General features: G+C 48.4%; 1 protein-coding gene across 3 annotated transcripts in view; it reads right to left on the minus strand.

The window, feature by feature from the left end:
- The window catches only part of SLC44A2 (solute carrier family 44 member 2 (CTL2 blood group)), a 54322-nt gene that overhangs the window by 25263 nt on the left and 6853 nt on the right, over window positions 1-22206 (minus strand). The window contains exon 1 of one of the 3 annotated variants that reach the window (XM_073654187.1): window positions 5734-5868. The exons of the other annotated variants lie outside the window; for them this stretch is intronic. Within the exon in view, the coding sequence (XP_073510288.1) occupies window positions 5734-5767 (34 nt within the window). The 5' untranslated portion in view covers window positions 5768-5868. Of the gene's footprint in view, window positions 1-5733; window positions 5869-22206 lie in introns of those variants that run through there. 3 annotated transcript variants of the gene reach the window in all.

A 22206-nucleotide genomic window follows, 5' to 3' on the forward strand; every position in this document is an offset into this window, starting at 1 on the left:
GACAGCCCCCTTCCGGCCAGTCTGGCGGACAGCCCCCTTCCGGCCAGAATGGCGGACAACCTTTCTAGTCCTAAACACCTTGCCCCTTCCCCCAAACATCAGGATGGATTTTTCCCATATTTGCAAACTTTTTAGAATGACTTTCAAAAGGGGGGAAATATAGACACCCGCTAAAGGGGTCACCAATATTTTTTTCTATTACTACTCCTTTTTCCAAAAAGCACTTGGGCACCTCCTGAAACCTGCTTGACGGGACTTTTTGTGAGGATCCAATGGTGCCCGGTAGATTTGCCAATTCCATTCCTTTCTAGAAATTTAAGAGGTCTCCCCTTTTTCCAGGAGGGTTGGCAAGTATAGAGTTTTCAGCATGTGGTGCTACCATAAAAACAATGCTCCTAATGGCCAAATGACTGGCATATTAAGAAGTCCTCCAGCTGTAGCCTACCCAGAAGAGGAGCACAATAAGCCCCCTATTAATCAGGAGGGTTTAGTATGCCTAAATATTCAGGTGCCCACTGGCTCGATCTTTCGGCTTTCCGGCAATGATCGCGGGCGCCGCATAATATTCAATCTTCCTTCCCTGCAGAGGAGTTTTCCAATAAAACATCTGGAAACACTTCTTAATTGCAAATCTCCGAGGTCTCGGCCTCTTCCCTCTTATCAGATGCCAGCAGACAAGCGCTAGGATGTTGGGCTCGCTATCACACATAGTGTTAGAGTTTCCATTAGTGGTTGTGTAATCTGTTTAGGGCAGGGATCAGAAATGTTCCATCAAAGACGTCTGGCTTGGGAATCCCGGATCCTCATAGATTAAAAGACGACTACAAATATCATCTCTTATTTTGGGAGGACTATGACCATGTAATACTTTACTTCACCTTTAGGGGCACTGTGGGGAGATTGAACATGTCAGATTCAAGCTGTCTGCTAGGGATCAGAGACAACCTGTTATTTTTGGTGGACTGCACCTTTTTACAGGCTTATTTTTTTTTACAGAGATCCATGCCAGGAGTAATCTTCTTATGAGGGCAATGGCCTGACTTGTACAAGTTATAATGCCAAGATAATCTTCCGACTTCAGGGTTACGTGAGAACTGGTTTGTGGATTAATGAAGGATAATCTACCTGCTAGTAGCCATAAATGGGTCAAACAAACTGTTAAAGGGGACATTTCATAGGATTATTTAATTTAACCCATATTCTTCCCCTAATTGCCACTACTCCGCCGATTCTGGAACAGTTTCTCTTTTTCTTCTGTGCCCCTCCGTTCCCAAGTTATTCCCCCCAGTAATAATGGTGTAAATTTTCCCTCCCCCCCCAACTAGGCGTATACCTTAGAACTCCTGTGGGCGTGGCCGTGATTTGATTGGTCAGGAACAATAGAGGAGAACAAGCAAACACCCCCAAAGAATTTGTGGTACACGCCCAGTTAGCTGACGGAAAGATCTGCACCATTATTTCCAAGGGGAATAACTTTGGAACGGAGGGGCACAGAAGAAAAAGAAAAACTGATCCAGATTCAGCGGAGCAGCGGCAACTGGAGGAGGGACTCTGATTAAGAAAAGAAAAATTCAATGATAGGTCCTTTTAAGGAGAGCTTCTACCTTACATCTTCAACCTGTGGTGCTACATGTTGAGCGTTGTACTTTCCCAAAAGTTTACAGTGTTTTCCTGCCATCATTCACACATCAAAAACGCAACGTGTGAACATACCCTTATTTTTTTCCCCAAAGGATAAGCGGCATTAGAAGGATCTGACAGCCACTTATCTCCTCCTATAGAAATAACAGGCATACTTGCCCTGCCTATGATATGGGGCTGCATCAGGAGGGTACTGGACTGGTGACTATTAAAGGTTAGAATATTTTCTACTCTATTTGTTCCATGTGGACAAACCCTTTAAATGCAAAGTTGGGGGAATGGAGTTGTTGTGCACCACCTGGACATGTACTGGAGGAGATGATCTTTAGGGGGCACTGTTTGGTTTACACAGGTCTGTGCCACGCTCTATACATCTATAATCATTATATACGGTCCATATAGTAACTCTATGGATGTGGCATATAACCGATCCTCCTCCCCGAGTCACCTTTTCGGTACCGAATTCCTGCACAGTTTATGTTGTGAAGCCCCGGACGGCCACTGTTGGTTTAGCCTTATTTACTACTGATGAAGAGCCCCTTTCATTACTCCGGCTGCTGCGCTTGGCTTGTTCTGCCCGAACCATCGCAGTAACAGGCATTCACCTGCCAGATGCTTATCCCCTGGGAGAGCAAAAGGGGCTTTGGTCGGCTCGGGGTGATCCATCAAGATCAGAGTGTCACCCAAGGATTGGGAACGGAGCAGTTCTCTCCCCCTCCCCTGCGCCGGTTATACAGGAGGCGGGTCCCCTCTCCCCCTCCCCTGCGCCGGTTATACAGCAGGCGGGTCCCCTCTCCCCCTCCCCTGCGCCGGTTATACAGCAGGCGGGTCCCCTCTCCCCCTCCCCTGCGCCGGTTATACAGCAGGCGGGTCCCCTCTCCCCCTCCCCTGCGCCGGTTATACAGCAGGCGGCTTCCCTCTCCCCTGCGCAGGTTATACAGCAAGCGGGTCCCCTCTCCCCCTCCCCTGCGCAGGTTATACAGCAGGCGGCTTCCCTCTCCCCTGCGCCGGTTATACAGCAAGCGGGTCCCCTCTCCCCTGCGCCGGTTATACAGCAAGCGGGTCCCCTCTCCCCTGCGCCGGTTATACAGCAAGCGGGTCCCCTCTCCCCGGTTATACAGCAGGCGGTTTCCCTCTCCCCCTCCCCTGCGCCGGTTATACAGCTAGCGGGTCCCCTCTCCCCCTCCCCTGCGCCGGTTATACAGCAGGCGGGTCCCCTCTCCCCCTCCCCTGCGCCGGTTATACAGCAGGCGGGTCCCCTCTCCCCCTCCCCTGCGCCGGTTATACAGCAGGCGAGTCCCCTCTCCCCGGTTATACAGCAGGCGGTTTCCCTCTCCCCCTCCCCTGCGCCGGTTATACAGAAGGCGGGTCCCCTCTCCCCCTCCCCTGCGCCGGTTATACAGCAGGCGGCTTCCCTCTCCCCTGCGCCGGTTATACAGCAGGCGGCTTCCCTCTCCCCTGCACCGGTTATACAGCAGGCGGCTTCCCTCTCCCCAGTTATACAGCAGGCGGGTCCCCTCTCCCCCTCCCCTGCGCCGGTTATACAGCAGGCGGGTCCCCTCTCCCCCTCCCCTCTGCCGGTTATACAGCAGGCGGCTTCCCTCTCCCCTGCGTCGGTTATACAGCAGGCGGATCCCCTCTCCCCCTCCCCGGTTATACAGCAGGCGGCTTCCCTCTCCCCTGCGTCGGTTATACAGCAGGTGGATCCCCTCTCCCCCTCCCCGGTTATACAGCAGGCGGCTTCCCTCTCCCCTGCGTCGGTTATACAGCAGGCGGGTCCCCTCTCCGCTCCCCTGCGCCGGTTATACAGCAGGCGGCTTCCCTCTCCCCTGCGCCGGTTATACAGCAAGCGGGTCCCCTCTCCCCCTCCCCGGTTATACAGCAGGCGGGTCCCCTCTCCCCCTCCCCGGTTATACAGCAGGCGGGTCCCCTCTCCCCCTCCCCTGTGCCGGTTATACAGCAGGCGGGTCCCCTCTCCCCCTCCCCTGTGCCGGTTATACAGCAGGCGGGTCCCCTCTCCCCCTCCCCTGTGCCGGTTATACAGCAGGCGGGTCCCCTCTCCCCCTCCCCTGTGCCGGTTATACAGCAGGCGGGTCCCCTCTCCCCCTCCCCTGTGCCGGTTATACAGCAGGCGGGTCCCCTCTCCCCCTCCCCTGTGCCGGTTATACAGCAGGCGGGTCCCCTCTCCCCCTCCCCTGTGCCGGTTATACAGCAGGCGGGTCCCCTCTCCCCCTCCCCGGTTATACAGCAGGCGGGTCCCCTCTCCCCCTCCCCGGTTATACAGCAGGCGTGTTCTCTCTCCCCCTCCCCAGCGCCGGTTATACAGCAGGCGTGTTCTCTCTCCCCCTCCCCAGCGCCGGTTATACAGCAGGCGTGTTCTCTCTCCGCCCTATGCGCCAGTTATACAGCAGGCAGGTTCTCTCCCCCCTAGCGCCGGTTATACAGCAGGTGGGTTCTCTCCCCCCCTAGTGCCGGCTATACAGCAGGCGGGTCCCCTCTCCCCCTCCGCCGGTTATACAGCAGGCGGCTTCCCTCTCCCCTGCGTCGGTTATACAGCAGGCGGATCCCCTCTCCCCCTCCCCGGTTATACAGCAGGCGGCTTCCCTCTCCCCTGCGTCGGTTATACAGCAGGCGGGTCCCCTCTCCCGCGCCGGTTATACAGCAGGCGGCTTCCCTCTCCCCTGCGCCGGTTATACAGCAAGCGGGTCCCCTCTCCCCCTCCCCGGTTATACAGCAGGCGGGTCCCCTCTCCCCCTCCCCTGTGCCGGTTATACAGCAGGCGGGTCCCCTCTCCCCCTCCCCTGTGCCAGTTATACAGCAGGCGGATCCCCTCTCCCCCTCCCCTGTGCCGGTTATACAGCAGGCGGGTCCCCTCTCCCCCTCCCCTGTGCCGGTTATACAGCAGGCGGGTCCCCTCTCCCCCTCCCCGGTTATACAGCAGGCGGGTCCCCTCTCCCCCTCCCCAGCGCCAGTTATACAGCAGGCGTGTTCTCTCTCCCCCTCCCCAGCGCCGGTTATACAGCAGGCGTGTTCTCTCTCCCCCTCCCCAGCGCCGGTTATACAGCAGGCGTGTTCTCTCTCCGCCCTATGCGCCAGTTATACAGCAGGCAGGTTCTCTCCCCCCTAGCGCCGGTTATACAGCAGGTGGGTTCTCTCCCCCCCTAGCGCCGGTTATACAGCAGGTGGGTTCTCTCCCCCCCTAGCCCCGGTTATACAGCAGGTGGGTTCTCTCCCCCCCTAGCCCCGGTTATACAGCAGGCGGCTTCCCTCTCCCCTGCGTCGGTTATACAGCAGGCGGGTCCCCTCTCCCGCTCCCCTGCGCCGGTTATACAGCAGGCGGCTTCCCTCTCCCCTGCGCCGGTTATACAGCAAGCGGGTCCCCTCTCCCCCTCCCCGGTTATACAGCAGGCGGGTCCCCTCTCCCCCTCCCCTGTGCCGGTTATACAGCAGGTGGGTTCTCTCCCCCCCCTAGCGCCGGTTATACAGCAGGTGGGTTCTCTCCCCCCCTAGCGCCGGTTATACAGCAGGTGGGTTCTCTCCCCCCCTAGCGCCGGTTATACAGCAGGTGGGTTCTCTCCCCCCCTAGCGCCGGTTATACAACAGGTGGGTTCTCTCCCCCCCTAGCGCCGGTTATACAGCAGGTGGGTTCTCTCCCCCCCTAGCGCCGGTTATACAGCAGGTGGGTTCTCTCCCCCCCCAGCGCCAGTTATACAGCAGACAGGTTCTCTCCCCCTGCGCTAGTTACAGCACATAGGTTAGTCAGTCCTAGGTTACTAGTCACACACTGACCACTGGCTCGGTACATAGCCTGCTCATGACAGTCAGGGTGTAATTACCCCTTACATTGTGCCCCGCCATGCCTCTGTGAGGTAAGATAAAGCAGTCCCAGGAGCTGTGCCAAATAGTCAGCTCTGCTACATGTGTACACAGTAGTTGGTAGCAGAACACCCTACATCCCAGGAGGAGGGACGGGGCTGGGGGCAGCGCTGGTATTTTTGTAGCACGAGTGAGTACGCCACGCACCCACCCCACCTCAGCACCCCGAGCCACCATGTGCCCACCCCCAGATGAGGCAGAGCAGCCATCACTTACCGTGCTTCCCATAGTAGTTCTCCTGGTCCCCCATGCTGCAGAGTCTCCTGCTGCCCTCACCTCCCCCGCCTCCTCTATGTTCTCAGCCTGTCGGCTCCCCCACCCATGTCAGCTGCTCCCAGTCACCCAATTACACCTCTCAATCTCCTCCAAACTGGTCCAACTGGTGTCAGGTTCATAGCAGAGGAAGGGGGCAGGCGGGGGCCCAAATCTGAGGCAGGGGTGGTCCAGGGGGGCAACAATAAGGCGCGCACAGCTGCTGGGTGGTATCAGGGGGACAACAACAAGGAGAGCACAGCTGCTGGGTGGTATCAGGGGGGCAACAATAAGGAGCGCACAGCTGCTGGGTGGTATCAGGGGGGCAACAATAAGGAGCGCACAGCTGCTGGGTGGTATCAGGGGGGCAACAACAAGGAGCGCACAGCTGCTGGGTGGTATCAGGGGCAGTGACAGGGGGCAACAATAAGAAAAGCACAGCTGCTGTGTGGTATCAGGGGCAGTAACGGAGGCAACAATAAGGAGCGCACAGCAGCTGGGTGGTATCGGGGGCAACAATAGGGAGCGCACAGCTGCTGGGTGGTATCGGGGGCATTGACGGGGGCAACAATAGGGAGCGCACAGCTGCTGGGTGGTATCGGGGGCATTGACGGGGGCAACAATAGGGAGCGCACAGCTGCTGGGTGGTATCGGGGGCATTGACGGGGGCAACAATAGGGAGCGCACAGCTGCTGGGTGGTATCAGGGGCATTGACAGGGGGCAACAATAGGGAGCGCACAGCTGCTGGGTGGTATCAGGGGCATTGACAGGGGGGCAACAACAGGGAGCGCACAGCAAGGGGATACGCCATCTACACTATGGACATGTACCGGCTTAGATACACTGCTCAGCAGACGGTGCCACACATTATCAGCTTAGATACAGTGGATCAGCAGACTGTACCACACATGATAGGGTTAGGTAGACTGCTCAGCAGACGGTGCCACACATTATAAAGGCTTAGATACAGATCAGCAGACTGTACCACAAATTATAGGCTTAGATACAGCATCAAAGCAGACTGTACCACACATTAAAGGCTTAGATACAGATCAGCAGACTGTACCACAAATTATAGGCTTAGATACAGCATCAAAGCAGACTGTACCACACATTATAGGCTTAGATACAGCATCAAAGCAAACTGTACCACACATTATAGGCTTAGATACAGCATCAAAGCAGACAAGCAGTTTGTATGGGTTTCCTCCGGGTTCTCCGGATTCCTCTCACACTCCATAGACTGATAGGGGATGTAGATTGTGAGTCCCATCAGTCTATGGAGCGTGAGAGGAATCCGGAGAACCCGGAGGAAACCCATACAAACTGCTTGTCTGCTTTGATGCTGTATCTAAGCCTATAATGTGTGGTACAGTCTGCTTTGATGCTGTATCTAAGCCTATAATATGTGGTACATTCTATTTTTTTATTTTACTCACTTGGGGCTCACAATCTACATTCCCTAAGTGAGTAAAATAAAAAAATAGACAGTAGCACACATGATTGGCTTAGATACAGCTGCTCAACAGACAGAATTACTCATGAAAGGCTTAGATACGGGGGGCTCCACAGACAGTATCATGAAAGGATTGGCTGAAGGGGCTTGGATACAGATGCTCAGAAGACAGTATCACACATGATGAGCTTGGATACAGGTGCTCAGCAGACAGTATCACACTTGATGAGCTTGGATACAGGTGCTCAGCAGACAGTATCACACATGATGAGCTTGGATACAGGTGCTCAGCAGACAGTATCACACTTGATGAGCTTGGATACAGGTGCTCAGCAGACAGTATCACACATGATGAGCTTGGATACAGGTGCTCAGCAGACAGTATCACACTTGATGAGCTTGGATACAGGTGCTCAGCAGACAGTATCACACATGATGAGCTTGGATACAGGTGCTCAGCAGACAGTATCACACTTGATGAGCTTGGATACAGGTGCTCAGCAGACAGTATCACACATGAATACAGTGGATATGCAGACATGAAAGGCTTAGATACACCTGCCCTGCAGTCAGTATCACATGTAAGAGAATTAGATACACAGCAGTGACTGTAGCACATGGAAAAGCTTGGATACACCAGTGAAGGCCGAGTTCAGACACCCGTGTATGACTTTCCGAGTACTGGCGCAGGTCTGGTGCTGAGGCCGCTCCGTCCACCAGTCAGTGCTCGGAAAGTGATCTGTACGGACGTCTGAAGGTTACACCACACATGACCGGCTGAGATACACAGCTCAGCAGACAGTATCACACATAACAGGCTGAGATACACAGCTTAGAAAAGAGTATAACAAAGGATAGGCTGAGATACATAGCTCCGCAGACAGTATCACACATAACTGACTTAGATACACCGCTAAACAGACAGTATCACACATAACAGACTGAGATACACCGCTAAACAGACAGTATCACACATAACAGACTTAGATACACCGCTAAACAGACAGTATCACACATAACAGACTTAGATACACCGCTAAACAGACAGTATCACACATAACAGGCTTAGATGCACATCTCAGCAGACAGTATCATACATAACAGGCTTAGATACACCGCTAAACAGACAGTATCACACATAACAGGCTTAGATACACCGCTAAACAGACAGTATCACACATAACAGACTTAGATACACCGCTAAACAGACAGTATCACACATAACAGACTTAGATACACCGCTAAACAGACAGTATCACACATAACAGACTTAGATACACCGCTAAACAGACAGTATCACACATAACAGGCTTAGATGCACATCTCAGCAGACAGTATCACACATAACAGGCTTAGATACACCGCTAAACAGACAGTATCACACATAACAGACTTAGATACACCGCTAAACAGACAGTATCACACATAACAGGCTTAGATGCACATCTCAGTAGACAGTATCACACATAACAGGCTTAGATACACCGCTAAACAGACAGTATCACACATAACAGGCTTAGATACACCGCTAAACAGACAGTATCACACATAACAGACTTAGATACACCGCTAAACAGACAGTATCACACATAACAGGCTTAGATACACCGCTAAACAGACAGTATCACACATAACAGGCTTAGATACACCGCTAAACAGACAGTATCACACATAACAGACTTAGATACACCGCTAAACAGACAGTATCACACATAACAGGCTTAGATACACCGCTAAACAGACAGTATCACACATAACAGGCTTAGATGCACATCTCAGCAGGCAGTATCACACATAACAGACTTAGATACACATCTCAGCAGGCAGTATCATACATAACAGGCTTAGATACACATCTCAGCAGGCAGTATTACACATAACAGGCTTAGATGCACATCTCAGCAGGCAGTATCACACATAACAGGCTTAGATGCACATCTCAGCAGGCAGTATCACACATAACAGGCTTAGATGCACATCTCAGCAGACAGTATCACACATAACAGACTTAGATGCACATCTCAGCAGGCAGTATCACACATAACAGGCTTAGATGCACATCTCAGCAGGCAGTATCACACATAACAGACTTAGATACACATCTCAGCAGACAGTATCACACATAACAGGCTTAGATACACATTTCAGCAGACAGTATCACACATAACAGGCTTAGATGCACATCTCAGCAGACAGTATCACACATAACAGGCTTAGATACACCGCTAAACAGACAGTATCACACATAACAGGCTTAGATACACCGCTAAACAGACAGTATCACACATAACAGGCTTAGATACACCGCTAAACAGACAGTATCACACATAACAGGCTTAGATGCACATCTCAGCAGACAGTATCATACATAACAGGCTTAGATACACCGCTAAACAGACAGTATCACACATAACAGGCTTAGATACACCGCTAAACAGACAGTATCACACATAACAGACTTAGATACACCGCTAAACAGACAGTATCACACATAACAGGCTTAGATGCACATCTCAGGAGACAGTATCACACATAACAGGCTTAGATACACCGCTAAACAGACAGTATCACACATAACAGACTTAGATACACCGCTAAACAGACAGTATCACACATAACAGGCTTAGATACACCGCTAAACAGACAGTATCACACATAACAGGCTTAGATGCACATCTCAGGAGACAGTATCACACATAACAGACTTAGATACACATCTCAGCAGGCAGTATCACACATAACAGGCTTAGATGCACATCTCAGCAGACAGTATCACACATAACAGACTTAGATGCACATCTCAGCAGACAGTATCACACATAACAGGCTTAGATGCACATCTCAGCAGGCAGTATCACACATAACAGGATTAGATGCACATCTCAGCAGACAGTATCACACATAACAGACTTAGATACACATCTCAGCAGGCAGTATCACACATAACAGGCTTAGATACACATCTCAGCAGACAGTATCACACATAACAGGCTTAGATACACATTTCAGCAGACAGTATCACACATAACAGGCTTAGATGCACATCTCAGCAGACAGTATCACACATAAAGGACTTAGATACACCGCTAAACAGACAGTATCACACATAACAGGCTTAGATACACCGCTAAACAGACAGTATCACACATAACAGGCTTAGATGCACATCTCAGCAGACAGTATCACACATAACAGACTTAGATACACATCTCAGCAGACAGTATCACACATAACAGGCTTAGATACACCGCTAAACAGACAGTATCACACATAACAGACTTAGATACACCGCTAAACAGACAGTATCACACATAACAGACTTAGATACACCGCTAAACAGACAGTATCACACATAACAGACTTAGATACACCGCTAAACAGACAGTATCACACATAACTGGTTTAGATACATATCTCAGCAAACCGTATAACACATAACAGGCTTAGATGCACATCTCAGCAGACAGTATCACACATAACAGGCTTAGATACACATCTCAGCAGACAGTATCACACATAACAGGCTTAGATACATATCTCAGCAAACCGTATAACACATAACAGGCTTAGATGCACATCTCAGCAGACAGTATCACACATAACAGACTTAGATGCACATCTCAGCAGGCAGTATCACACATAACAGGCTTAGATGCACATCTCAGCAGGCAGTATCACACATAACAGGCTTAGATACACATCTCAGCAGGCAGTATCATACATAACAGGCTTAGATACATATCTCAGCAGACAGTATCACACATAACAGGCTTAGATGCACATCTCAGCAGACAGTATCACACATAACAGACTTAGATACACATCTCAGCAGGCAGTATCACACATAACAGGCTTAGATACACATCTCAGCAGACAGTATCACACATAACAGGCTTAGATGCACATCTCAGCAGACAGTATCACACATAACAGGCTTAGATGCACATCTCAGCAGGCAGTATCACACATAACAGGCTTAGATACACATCTCAGCAGGCAGTATCATACATAACAGGCTTAGATACATATCTCAGCAGACAGTATCACACATAACAGGCTTAGATGCACATCTCAGCAGGCAGTATCACACATAACAGGCTTAGATACACATCTCAGCAGGCAGTATCACACATAACAGGCTTAGATACACATCTCAGCAGACAGTATCACACATAACAGGCTTAGATGCACATCTCAGCAGACAGTATCACACATAACAGGCTTAGATGCACATCTCAGCAGGCAGTATCACACATAACAGGCTTAGATACACATCTCAGCAGGCAGTATCACACATAACAGACTTAGATACACATCTCAGCAGACAGTATCACACATAACAGGCTTAGATGCACATCTCAGCAGACAGTATCACACATAACAGACTTAGATACACCGCTAAACAGACAGTATCACACATAACAGACTTAGATACACCGCTAAACAGACAGTATCACACATAACAGACTTAGATAAACCGCTAAACAGACAGTATCACACATAACAGACTTAGATACACCGCTAAACAGACAGTATCACACATAACAGACTTAGATACACCGCTAAACAGACAGTATCACACATAACAGACTTAGATACACCGCTAAACAGACAGTATCACACATAACAGGCTTAGATGCACATCTCAGCAGACAGTATCACACATAACAGGCTTAGATGCACATCTCAGCAGGCAGTATCACACATAACAGGCTTAGATACACCGCTAAACAGACAGTATCACACATAACAGACTTAGATACACCGCTAAACAGACAGTATCACACATAACAGGCTTAGATACACCGCTAAACAGACAGTATCACACATAACAGACTTAGATACACCGCTAAACAGACTGTATCACACATAACAGGCTTAGATGCACCGCTAAACAGACAGTATCACACATAACAGGCTTAGATACACCGCTAAACAGACAGTATCACACATAACAGACTTAGATACACCGCTAAACAGACAGTATCACACATAACAGGCTTAGATGCACCGCTAAACAGACAGTATCACACATAACAGGCTTAGATACACCGCTAAACAGACAGTATCACACATAACAGGCTTAGATACACCGCTAAACAGACAGTATCACACATAACAGGCTTAGATACACCGCTAAACAGACAGTATCACACATAACAGACTTAGATGCACATCTCAGCAGACAGTATCACACATAACTGGTTTAGATACACATCTCAGCAAACCGTTTAACACATAACAGGCTTAGATGCACATCTCAGCAGGCAGTATCACACATAACAGGCTTAGATACACATCTCAGCAGGCAGTATCACACATAACAGGCTTAGATGCACATCTCAGCAGACAGTATCACACATAACAGACTTAGATACACATCTCAGCAGGCAGTATCACACATAACAGGCTTAGATGCACATCTCAGCAGACAGTATCACACATAACAGGCTTAGATACACCGCTAAACAGACAGTATCACACATAACAGACTTAGATACACCGCTAAACAGACAGTATCACACATAACAGACTTAGATACACCGCTAAACAGACAGTATCACACATAACAGACTTAGATACACATCTCAGCAGACAGTATCACACATAACAGACTTAGATACACCGCTAAACAGACAGTATCACACATAACAGACTTAGATACACCGCTAAACAGACAGTATCACACATAACAGACTTAGATACACCGCTAAACTGACAGTATCACACATAACTGGTTTAGATACATATCTCAGCAAACCGTATAACACATAACAGGCTTAGATGCACATCTCAGCAGACAGTATCACACATAACAGGCTTAGATACACATCTCAGCAGGCAGTATCACACATAACAGGCTTAGATACACATCTCAGCAGGCAGTATCACACATAACAGGCTTAGATGCACATCTCAGCAGGCAGTATCACACATAACAGGCTTAGATGCACATCTCAGCAGACAGTATCACACATAACAGGCTTAGATGCACATCTCAGCAGACAGTATCACACATAACAGACTTAGATACACATCTCAGCAGGCAGTATCACACATAACAGGCTTAGATACACATCTCAGCAGGCAGTATCACACATAACAGGCTTAGCTACACATCTCAGCAGGCAGTATCACACATAACAGGCTTAGATACACATCTCAGCAGGCAGTATCACACATAACAGGCTTACTGCCTGCTGAGATGTGCATCTAAGCCTGTTATGTGTGATACTGTCTGCTGAGATGTGCATCTAAGCCTGTTATGTGTGATACTGCCTGCTGAGATGTGCATCTATCACACATAACAGGCTTAGATGCACATCTCAGCAGACAGTATCACACATAACAGACTTAGATACACCTCTGAACAGACAGTATCACACATAACTGGTTTAGATACATATCTCAGCAAACCGTATAACACATAACAGGCTTAGATGCACATCTCAGCAGGCAGTATCACACATAACAGGCTTAGATGCACATCTCAGCAGACAGTATCACACATAACAGGCTTAGATACACATCTCAGCAGGCAGTATCACACATAACAGGCTTAGATACACATCTCAGCAGGCAGTATCACACATAACAGGCTTAGATACACATCTCAGCAGGCAGTATCACACATAACAGACTTAGATACACATCTCAGCAGACAGTATCACACATAACAGGCTTAGATGCACATCTCAGCAGGCAGTATCATACATAACAGGCTTAGATGCACATCTCAGCAGACAGTATCACACATAACAGGCTTAGATGCACATCTCAGAAGGCAGTATCACACATAACAGGCTTAGATGCACATCTCAGCAGGCAGTATCACACATAACAGGCTTAGATGCACATCTCAGCAGACAGTATCACACATAACAGGCTTAGATGCACATCTCAGCAGACAGTATCACACATAACAGGCTTAGATGCACATCTCAGCAGACAGTATCACACATAACAGGCTTAGATGCACATCTCAGCAGGCAGTATCACACATAACAGGCTTAGATGCACATCTCAGCAGACAGTATCACACATAACAGACTTAGATACACATCTCAGCAGACAGTATCACACAGTACCATGTAGATATGTGAGAGAAGGCAGCAGAATGAATGGAGGTAACACTAGATATTACCCCTTGGCCTCGCCCTACCTTTATTCTCACCCATCCCCCTCCCGTCATGGCATCCCATTTCATCGCCCCCAGGCTCCGTCTTATTCCGCCATGACTAGCTCTATCTGACCACATCCAATATGTATGCGTCACATATGAAGAATACTGCACACTGCACATTATATACGGCTGCTCTACACTAGGGGGAGCTGAGCCAGCCTGAACAAGCAGAGCTGCAGTATAAAGCATGGGGGGGAAAAAGCCTCATTAAGCTGGAGTCACTGATCTCAGCAAGAGCAGCCAGCGAGGAGCGCCCTCCGGAGGACCCAGCAGTTTCCATGTACTGTACAGCTTCTTGTTCTCAATTGGCATCATGTAATACTTCATTTTCCCTATGGAGGCGCTGCAGGGAACTGAACACTTGCTACCAGGTCCCCCCCCCCCTTTGAAGCAGGACAATTTAAGATCAGATATCCTTTAAGTGGAACACCCCTTTAAATAGCATGATGGAGCCTATGAAAGCATGACAAAGGGGGAAGCAGAAGTCCAGTCAGAATGATAGCCAGATATATGGCAGATACATATGAGGAGAAGATGGCCGATCATCAAGAACCACCAATGAAATACAGAAGGAATGGGGTTCTATAGAGGGATGAGTTCCATTCTAGACCCATGTGTCTCCATGGTAACAGACTACACAAACACTGCGTAGTCTGATCCCTACTACTTGTTAACCAACTCAATTTATATAAGAAGTAGAGGTTGGTTGAAAGAGCGAATGACAGTGAGGTCAGACTACACGTGGTTTAGTTGCACTGTTACCATGGCGACACATAGGCCTGACTAGAATATATCGAAAAAGATGCCTTCTGTAAAGTATATTGAAGCCTATGGAACTGACAGCGGACCCCCACCTCAGGGTCTGGACATTACCGCCAGCTGACCCTTTTAACCCTGGATATCTATAGTGTGAGACTTACAGATGATGGCCCTCATAGGACCACAACCCACAAATATGGACATCTATAGTGCGAGGACCTACAGATGATGGTCCTCATAGGACCACAAATATGGACATCTATAGTGCTAGGACCTACAGATGATGGCCCTCATAGGACCACAAATATGGACATCTATAGTGCTAGGACCTACAGATGATGGCCCTCATAGGACCACAAATATGGACATCTATAGTGCTAGGACCTACAGATGATGGCCCTCATAGGACCACAAATATGGACATCTATAGTGCTAGGACCTACAGATGATGGCCCTCATAGGACCACAAATATAGACATCTATAGTGCTAGGACCTACAGATGATGGCCCTCATAGGACCACAAATATGGACATCTATAGTGCTAGGACCTACAGATGATGGCCCTCATAGGACCACAAATATGGACATCTATAGTGCTAGGACCTACAGATGATGGCCCTCATAGGACCACAAATATGGACATCTATAGTGCTAGGACCTACAGATGATGGCCCTCATAGGACCACAAATATGGACATCTATAGTGCGAAGACCTACAGATGATGGTCCACAATCTACAATTCTGGACATGGATAATGTGAGACCTACAGATGATGGACCATATGAGCCCACAACTGGGGACATCTACAGATCATGGCCCGCATGGACTCACAGCCCACAGTTCTGGACATCTAAAGTGTGAGATGTAAAGACATACAGATGACATGCCAGTACGGGCCCATTATTCTGGACATCTAGATGGTGAGACCTACAGCTGTCAGACCGTATGGGACCACAACCTACAACTCTGGACAATTATAGTGTGAGACTTACAGATGATAAACATCTATAGTGCGAAGACATACAGATAAAGGCCAACGTGGGCCCACAACCCACCATTCTAGACATCTATAGTGTGAGATGTGTAGCACCGGCGTCTCTGCCTCCTGCCGGGCAGAGACGCCGTTCCCCTCACCGCCGCGGTCCTGGTTCGGCGTCCTCCAGCTGCCCAAATGCTGTTGCGCGCAGCTTCCCGGGCACTGTGCTTTGGGGCCATGCGCGCCGTCCTAAAGAGGACGGAGGACCACTCCTATTTAAAGCACCTCCTCCAAAATGGAGGTGCCTGTGCAAGGTTGTTGTTTGTGTGCTAGCACTCTCCTCAGCCCTCAGGTTCCAGTGCCCGCCTGCCTGTCTATCAGCTGTGCCCGCAAGCCTGTCTGCCTGCCGGCTTGCCTACCCGGACCACCTGTCAGGTTACCTGCTGTGCCCGCCTGCTTGCCTACCCGGATCACCTGTCTGGCTACCTGGGCCCGCCTACTTGTCTACCTGGATCACCTGTCTGGCTACCTGCTGTGCCCGCCTGCTTGTCTACCCGGATCACCTGTCTGCCTTCCCGCCATACCCGCCTGCTTGCCTACCCGGATCACCCTTCAGGCTACCTGCCGTGCTCATCCGCTGTACCTGTCAGCTTCAGCCATCTGACCCGTGGGAGTCGCCTGTTCTCACACAAGGTCAGTCCCAGAGTGACAACAGGTCCACCTGCTTGGTCCCTCCCTGGTTCACGGAGTAGACTAAGCCGCCATGTGACCAGAGTCGGTCGGAGTTGGCACTTAGTTACGCCCCTCTGGTCCCTCCTTGCATCTCAGCACAGAGGTTCCACCACCCGGATCCGTAACAAGATGTAAAGACATACAAATGACATGCCAGTACGGGCCCATTATTCTGTACATCTAGAGAGTGAGACCTACAGCTTTCGGACCGTATGGGCCCACAACCTGCAACTCTGGACAATTATAGTGTGAGATTTACAGATTATGGCCCGCGTGGGCCCACAACCCACAATTCTAGACATCTATAGTGTGAGACCTACAGTTGATGGACATTATGGGCCAACAACCTACATCTCTGGACAACTATAGTGTGAGACCTACAGATGATTTGCCGTATGGGCCCACAACCTACAACTCTGGACAGTTATACTGTGAGACTTACAGATTATGGCCCGCGTGGGCCCACAACCCACAATTCTAGACATCTATAGTGTGAGACCTACAGTTGATGGACAGTATGGGCCAACAACCTACAACTCTGGACAACTATAGTGTGAGACCTACAGATGATTTGCCGTATGGGCCCACAACCTACAACTCTGGACAATTATAGTGTGAGTCTTACAGATTATGGCAAGCGTGGGCCCACAACCCACAATTCTAGACATCTACAGTGTGAGACCTACGGATGACGGACCGTATGAGCCCACAACCTACAACTCTGGACAACTATAGTGTGAGACCTTCATATGTCGGCCTGCTAACCTCGCCTGAGGTCTCGGACATCACCGCCGGCAGAGCCTTTCACACCCTCTAGCGGTCCAACCCTCCAAGGTAGGGTCATCAACCTGACAGGGTACCATAAGAGCCTCCCACTTATTTTTATCTGGACACCCCATATATTTTTCTAGACACCAGACCCTGCCTGAAATTGAGACCAGTGGAAGGTCCCATGGCCGGGTCATTGATGAGGCAGGGCATTGTCAATGGATCTCGTTAGTTTCGGAGGTGCACCGCCCCTACGGCCAGAGGGGCACAAGGGCAGTTTTGCTATTTAAGAACACACTGATGTTTTAAAAAAAATGGAAAAAAAATAAAATAAAAAGACACACGGTTGGTGACTCAGATTTTGCACTGGGGCCCAGGAGCTGACATCTCTGGTGGTTTAGATCTATGGGCAGGTGGGTGATCTGAAAATGTCTCAGACGACACAAGATTCCGCTCAGACAGGAAATGTTTTTTTTTTCTCTTCATTCTAGAACTTAATCCGCGGACATCTGTTTCCTACAGAATGAGCAAGATCAGTCTCAGTCGTCTTAAGGTTCAGTTTTCTCCTGAAAGGAAACAGGAAAGTTGTCCCACCCGCTGTTTTCTTCCAATACGCTCTACATAAATCTTAAAGACCCATGTTTAACTCTTTGAGGAGCTGGCCAAGGAGTGGGCGACACTTGTGACGAGCAATGGCGCGGAACGCTTTATCCTTCTTGACAAAGTAAAAAGTTCAACGACGTTGTAATACTGAACAAAACCTACAAACAGAGGAAAGCATGTTTTTCCAATCCTCCGTAAACCCTTTTAGAATGTCAGGCCATGGCCCTACTATCAGTATTTGATCAGTATTCGGATCAACCCCTTTAAGGAAAATAACGTGGAGGAGAAAGAAGGATGAGACATTTGTTCATGGGGAAAGAACCGGCTGTCAGAATCAGTGGCTTATTCTTCTCTCTCGAGTGGCGGAACTTATTACGGGGAGAATAGCTGAGAAGAGCATTAAGTTTGGGTAAGCTGACCCCATGGGTCTTTATATATCCATTGATGACTATGCTCATACTACAGCTGGAGAGCACTACCCGCTGCGTCCACTACGTGGCAGCACAATCGCACCGGCCCCCGGCTCCTGTATCAAGAATGACATCATCGATGTAAATAATGTGCCATGCCGAGGTGTTAACCCATATCCTGCCACCGCGGCACTCGTAACCAGCGGAACGATGAACAAACAAGCTGGGAGGGTGGGAGTAGTAGTGAGGACCGCCTAGCCCTAATGACGCCTTATTTGTTGTTTTCGAAAAGGGATGTCTATGCTTTATCAAGACATCATCGACACACGGGAGCGGAAGAGAAGACCATATGGGCGTTGAGCCCTGGCATTGCAGAGAAACATATACTACGGTGTAATAGATATGGGTGGAGATGAGGCATATTGTAATATATTCCCGGATGCTCCTTTAGATTCTGTACATCATGGAAAGGGATCTATAGATCCCAATATTGGTAAATAACAGAGTGAATTCAATATACCCCTGGGATATCATAGAAGTTCAGAGACCTGTAGGTTCAAGGCTGTAAAATGTGAGAACTACAGACGACGGCCCGTACGGATCCACAACCCACAAATCTGGACATCTATTGTGTGACGTATAGATGACATGCCCATATTGGCCCACAACACAGGACATCTATAGTGTGAGACTGCGTGAGACCTACAGAGGGGGGACTGTAAGAGACCACAACCTAAACTCTGGACATTCATAGTGTGAGACCAACAGATGAAGGTCCGTATGGGCCTACAACCTACAATTCTAAACATCTATACACTGTGTGCAGAATTATTAGCCAAGTTGTATTTTAGAGGATTATTTTTATTATTGATCAACAACTATGTTCTCAATCAACCCAAAAGACTCATAAATATCCAAGCTTAATATTTTTGGAAGTTGGAGTGGGTTTTTTTTTTTAGATTTGGCTATCTTAGGAGGATATCTGTTTGTGCAGGTAACTATTACTGTGCCGAATTATTAGGCAACTTAATAAAAAACAAATATAATCCCATCTCACTTGTTTATTTTCACCAGGTAAACCAATATCAGTGCACAAAATTTAGAAATAAACATTTCTGACATGAAAAAACAAAAACCAAAAAAATTAGTGATGAATATAGCCACCTTTCTTTATGATGACACTCAGCAGCCTTCCATCCATAGATTCTGTCAGTTGCTTGATCTGTTTTCGATCAACATTGCGTGCAGCAGCCACCACAGCCTCCCAGACACTGTTCCGAGAGGTGTACTGTTTTCCCTCCCTGTAGATCTCACATTTTATGATGGACCACAGGTTCTCTATGGGGTTCAGATCAGGTGAACAAGGGGACCATGTCATTATTTTTTCTTCTTTTAGACCTTTACTGGCCAGCCACGCTGTGGAGTAGTTGGATGCATGTGATGGAGCATTGTTCTGCATGAAAATCATCTTTTTCTTGAACGATACCGACTTCTTCCTGTACCACTGCTTGAAGAAGTTGTCTTCCAGAAACTGGCAGTAGGTCTGGGAGTTGAGCTTCACTCCATCCTCAACCAGAAAAGGTCCCACAAGTTCATCTTTGATGATACCAGCCCATACCAGTACCCCACCTCCACCTTGCTGGCGTCTGAGTCGGAGTGGAGCTCTCTGCCCTTTACTGATCCAGCCTCTGGCCCATCCATCTGGCCCATCAAGAGTCACTCTCATTTCATCAGTCCATAAAACCTTTGAAAAATCAGTCTTAAGATATTTCTTGGCCCATTCTTGACATTTTATTTTATGTTTCTTGTTCAAAGGTGGTCATTTTTCAGCCTTCCTTACCTTGGCCATGTCCCTGAGTATCGCACACCTTGTGCTTTTTGATACTCAGTAACGTTGCAGCTCTGAAATATGGCAAAACTGGTGGCGAATGGCATCTTGGCAGCTTCACGCTTGATTTTCCTCAATTCATGGGCAGTTATTTTGCGCCTTTTTTGGCCAACACGCTTCTTGCGACCCCGTTTGCCATGAAACGCTTGATTGTTCGGTGATCACACTTCAAAAGTTTGGAAATTTCAAGACAGCTGCATCCCTCTGCAAGACATCTCACAATTTTGGACTTTTCAGAGCCCGTCAAATCTCTCTTCTGACCCATTTTGCCAAAGGAAAGGAAGTTGCCTAATAATTATGCACACCTTATATAGGGGGTTGATGTCATTAGTCAACACCCCTCCTCATTACAGAGATGCACATCACCAGATTTACTTAATTGGTAGTTGGCTCTCAAGCCTCTGCAGCTTGGAGTAGGACAACATGTATAAAAAGGATCATGTGATCAAAATACTCATTTGCCTAATAATTCTGCACGCGGTGTAGAGTGAGATCTAGACATACAGATGACATGCCCTTACAGGCCCACAGCTCTGAACATCTATAATGTGAGACCTACAAATGATGGACCATATGAGCCCACAACCCATAACTCTGGACATCTGTATTGCGAGACCTATAGATGACAGCCCGCATGGGCCCTCAACGAACAATTTTGGATATGTATAGTGAGAGACCTACAGACACTGCAGAAGACATTCCAGTACGGACCCACAATTAGGGACATCTAAAATATGAGACCTACAGATGACGGACCGTATAAGCCCAGAACCCACAACTCTGGACAACTATAGTGTGAGACCTACAAATGTTGGACCGTATGGGCCCCAAATCTATAATGTGAGACCTACAGACATACAGATGACATTCCCTTACAGGCCCATAAGTCTGGACATCTATTATGTGAGACCTACAGATAACTGTTGCATGGGCCAAAAGCCCACAACTTTGGACATATATAGTGTGAGCCTACAGATGTCAGCCCGCATAGGCCCACAACCTACAACTCTGGACATCTCTAATGTGAGACCTACAGACATACAGAAGACAGCCATAAGGGCCTACAACCCACAAGTCTGGACACCTATATTTTGTCATTTTGTGAGAAAAGACTGAGGAAATGGCACATGATTTTCGAGTATAAGAACCAGTCACCATCTGTCATCCCCTCAAGTTCCCTTTTCTTCTGGTCTCTCTACACATATAATGACCCTGAAGATGTAGACAACCAACGTGAGGAAACACTCCCTGTGAAGACTTCATTGACCTCATCGGGAGCAGATGTTGGGTGCAAATAACGAACCCACAACTATGGACATCCATGGTTGATGAAAGAGACATCAGTTCTTCTATAGGGCGAACCATTAAGGATGGTTGGAACATGTGGGTCATGAGTCAGCACCATAAGGCGGCATTTTATTTCATTTTGCATGGCCATAGCTAGAAGAACCAGGATCGAAGATGTAGAAAAGGTTGTCCTGGAGAAGTCAGTGTTGTAAAGTGAGGAATAAGTGAGGAATTCAATAAGGGAGTCAAAAAATAGAAATAGGATCCTTAGTCAGATGAAGATAGTTGTGGAGGTTCCCAGAGTAATAGGAGGAGATATAGGGGGATATATGGAGTAATAGGAGGAGATATAGGGGGGATATATGGAGTAAT

Source organism: Phyllobates terribilis, unplaced genomic scaffold, assembly GCF_046119375.1.
Source record: "Phyllobates terribilis strain yellow unplaced genomic scaffold, ASM4611937v1 Scaffold_11__3_contigs__length_659146591, whole genome shotgun sequence".
Lineage (NCBI taxonomy): Eukaryota > Metazoa > Chordata > Amphibia > Anura > Dendrobatidae > Phyllobates > Phyllobates terribilis.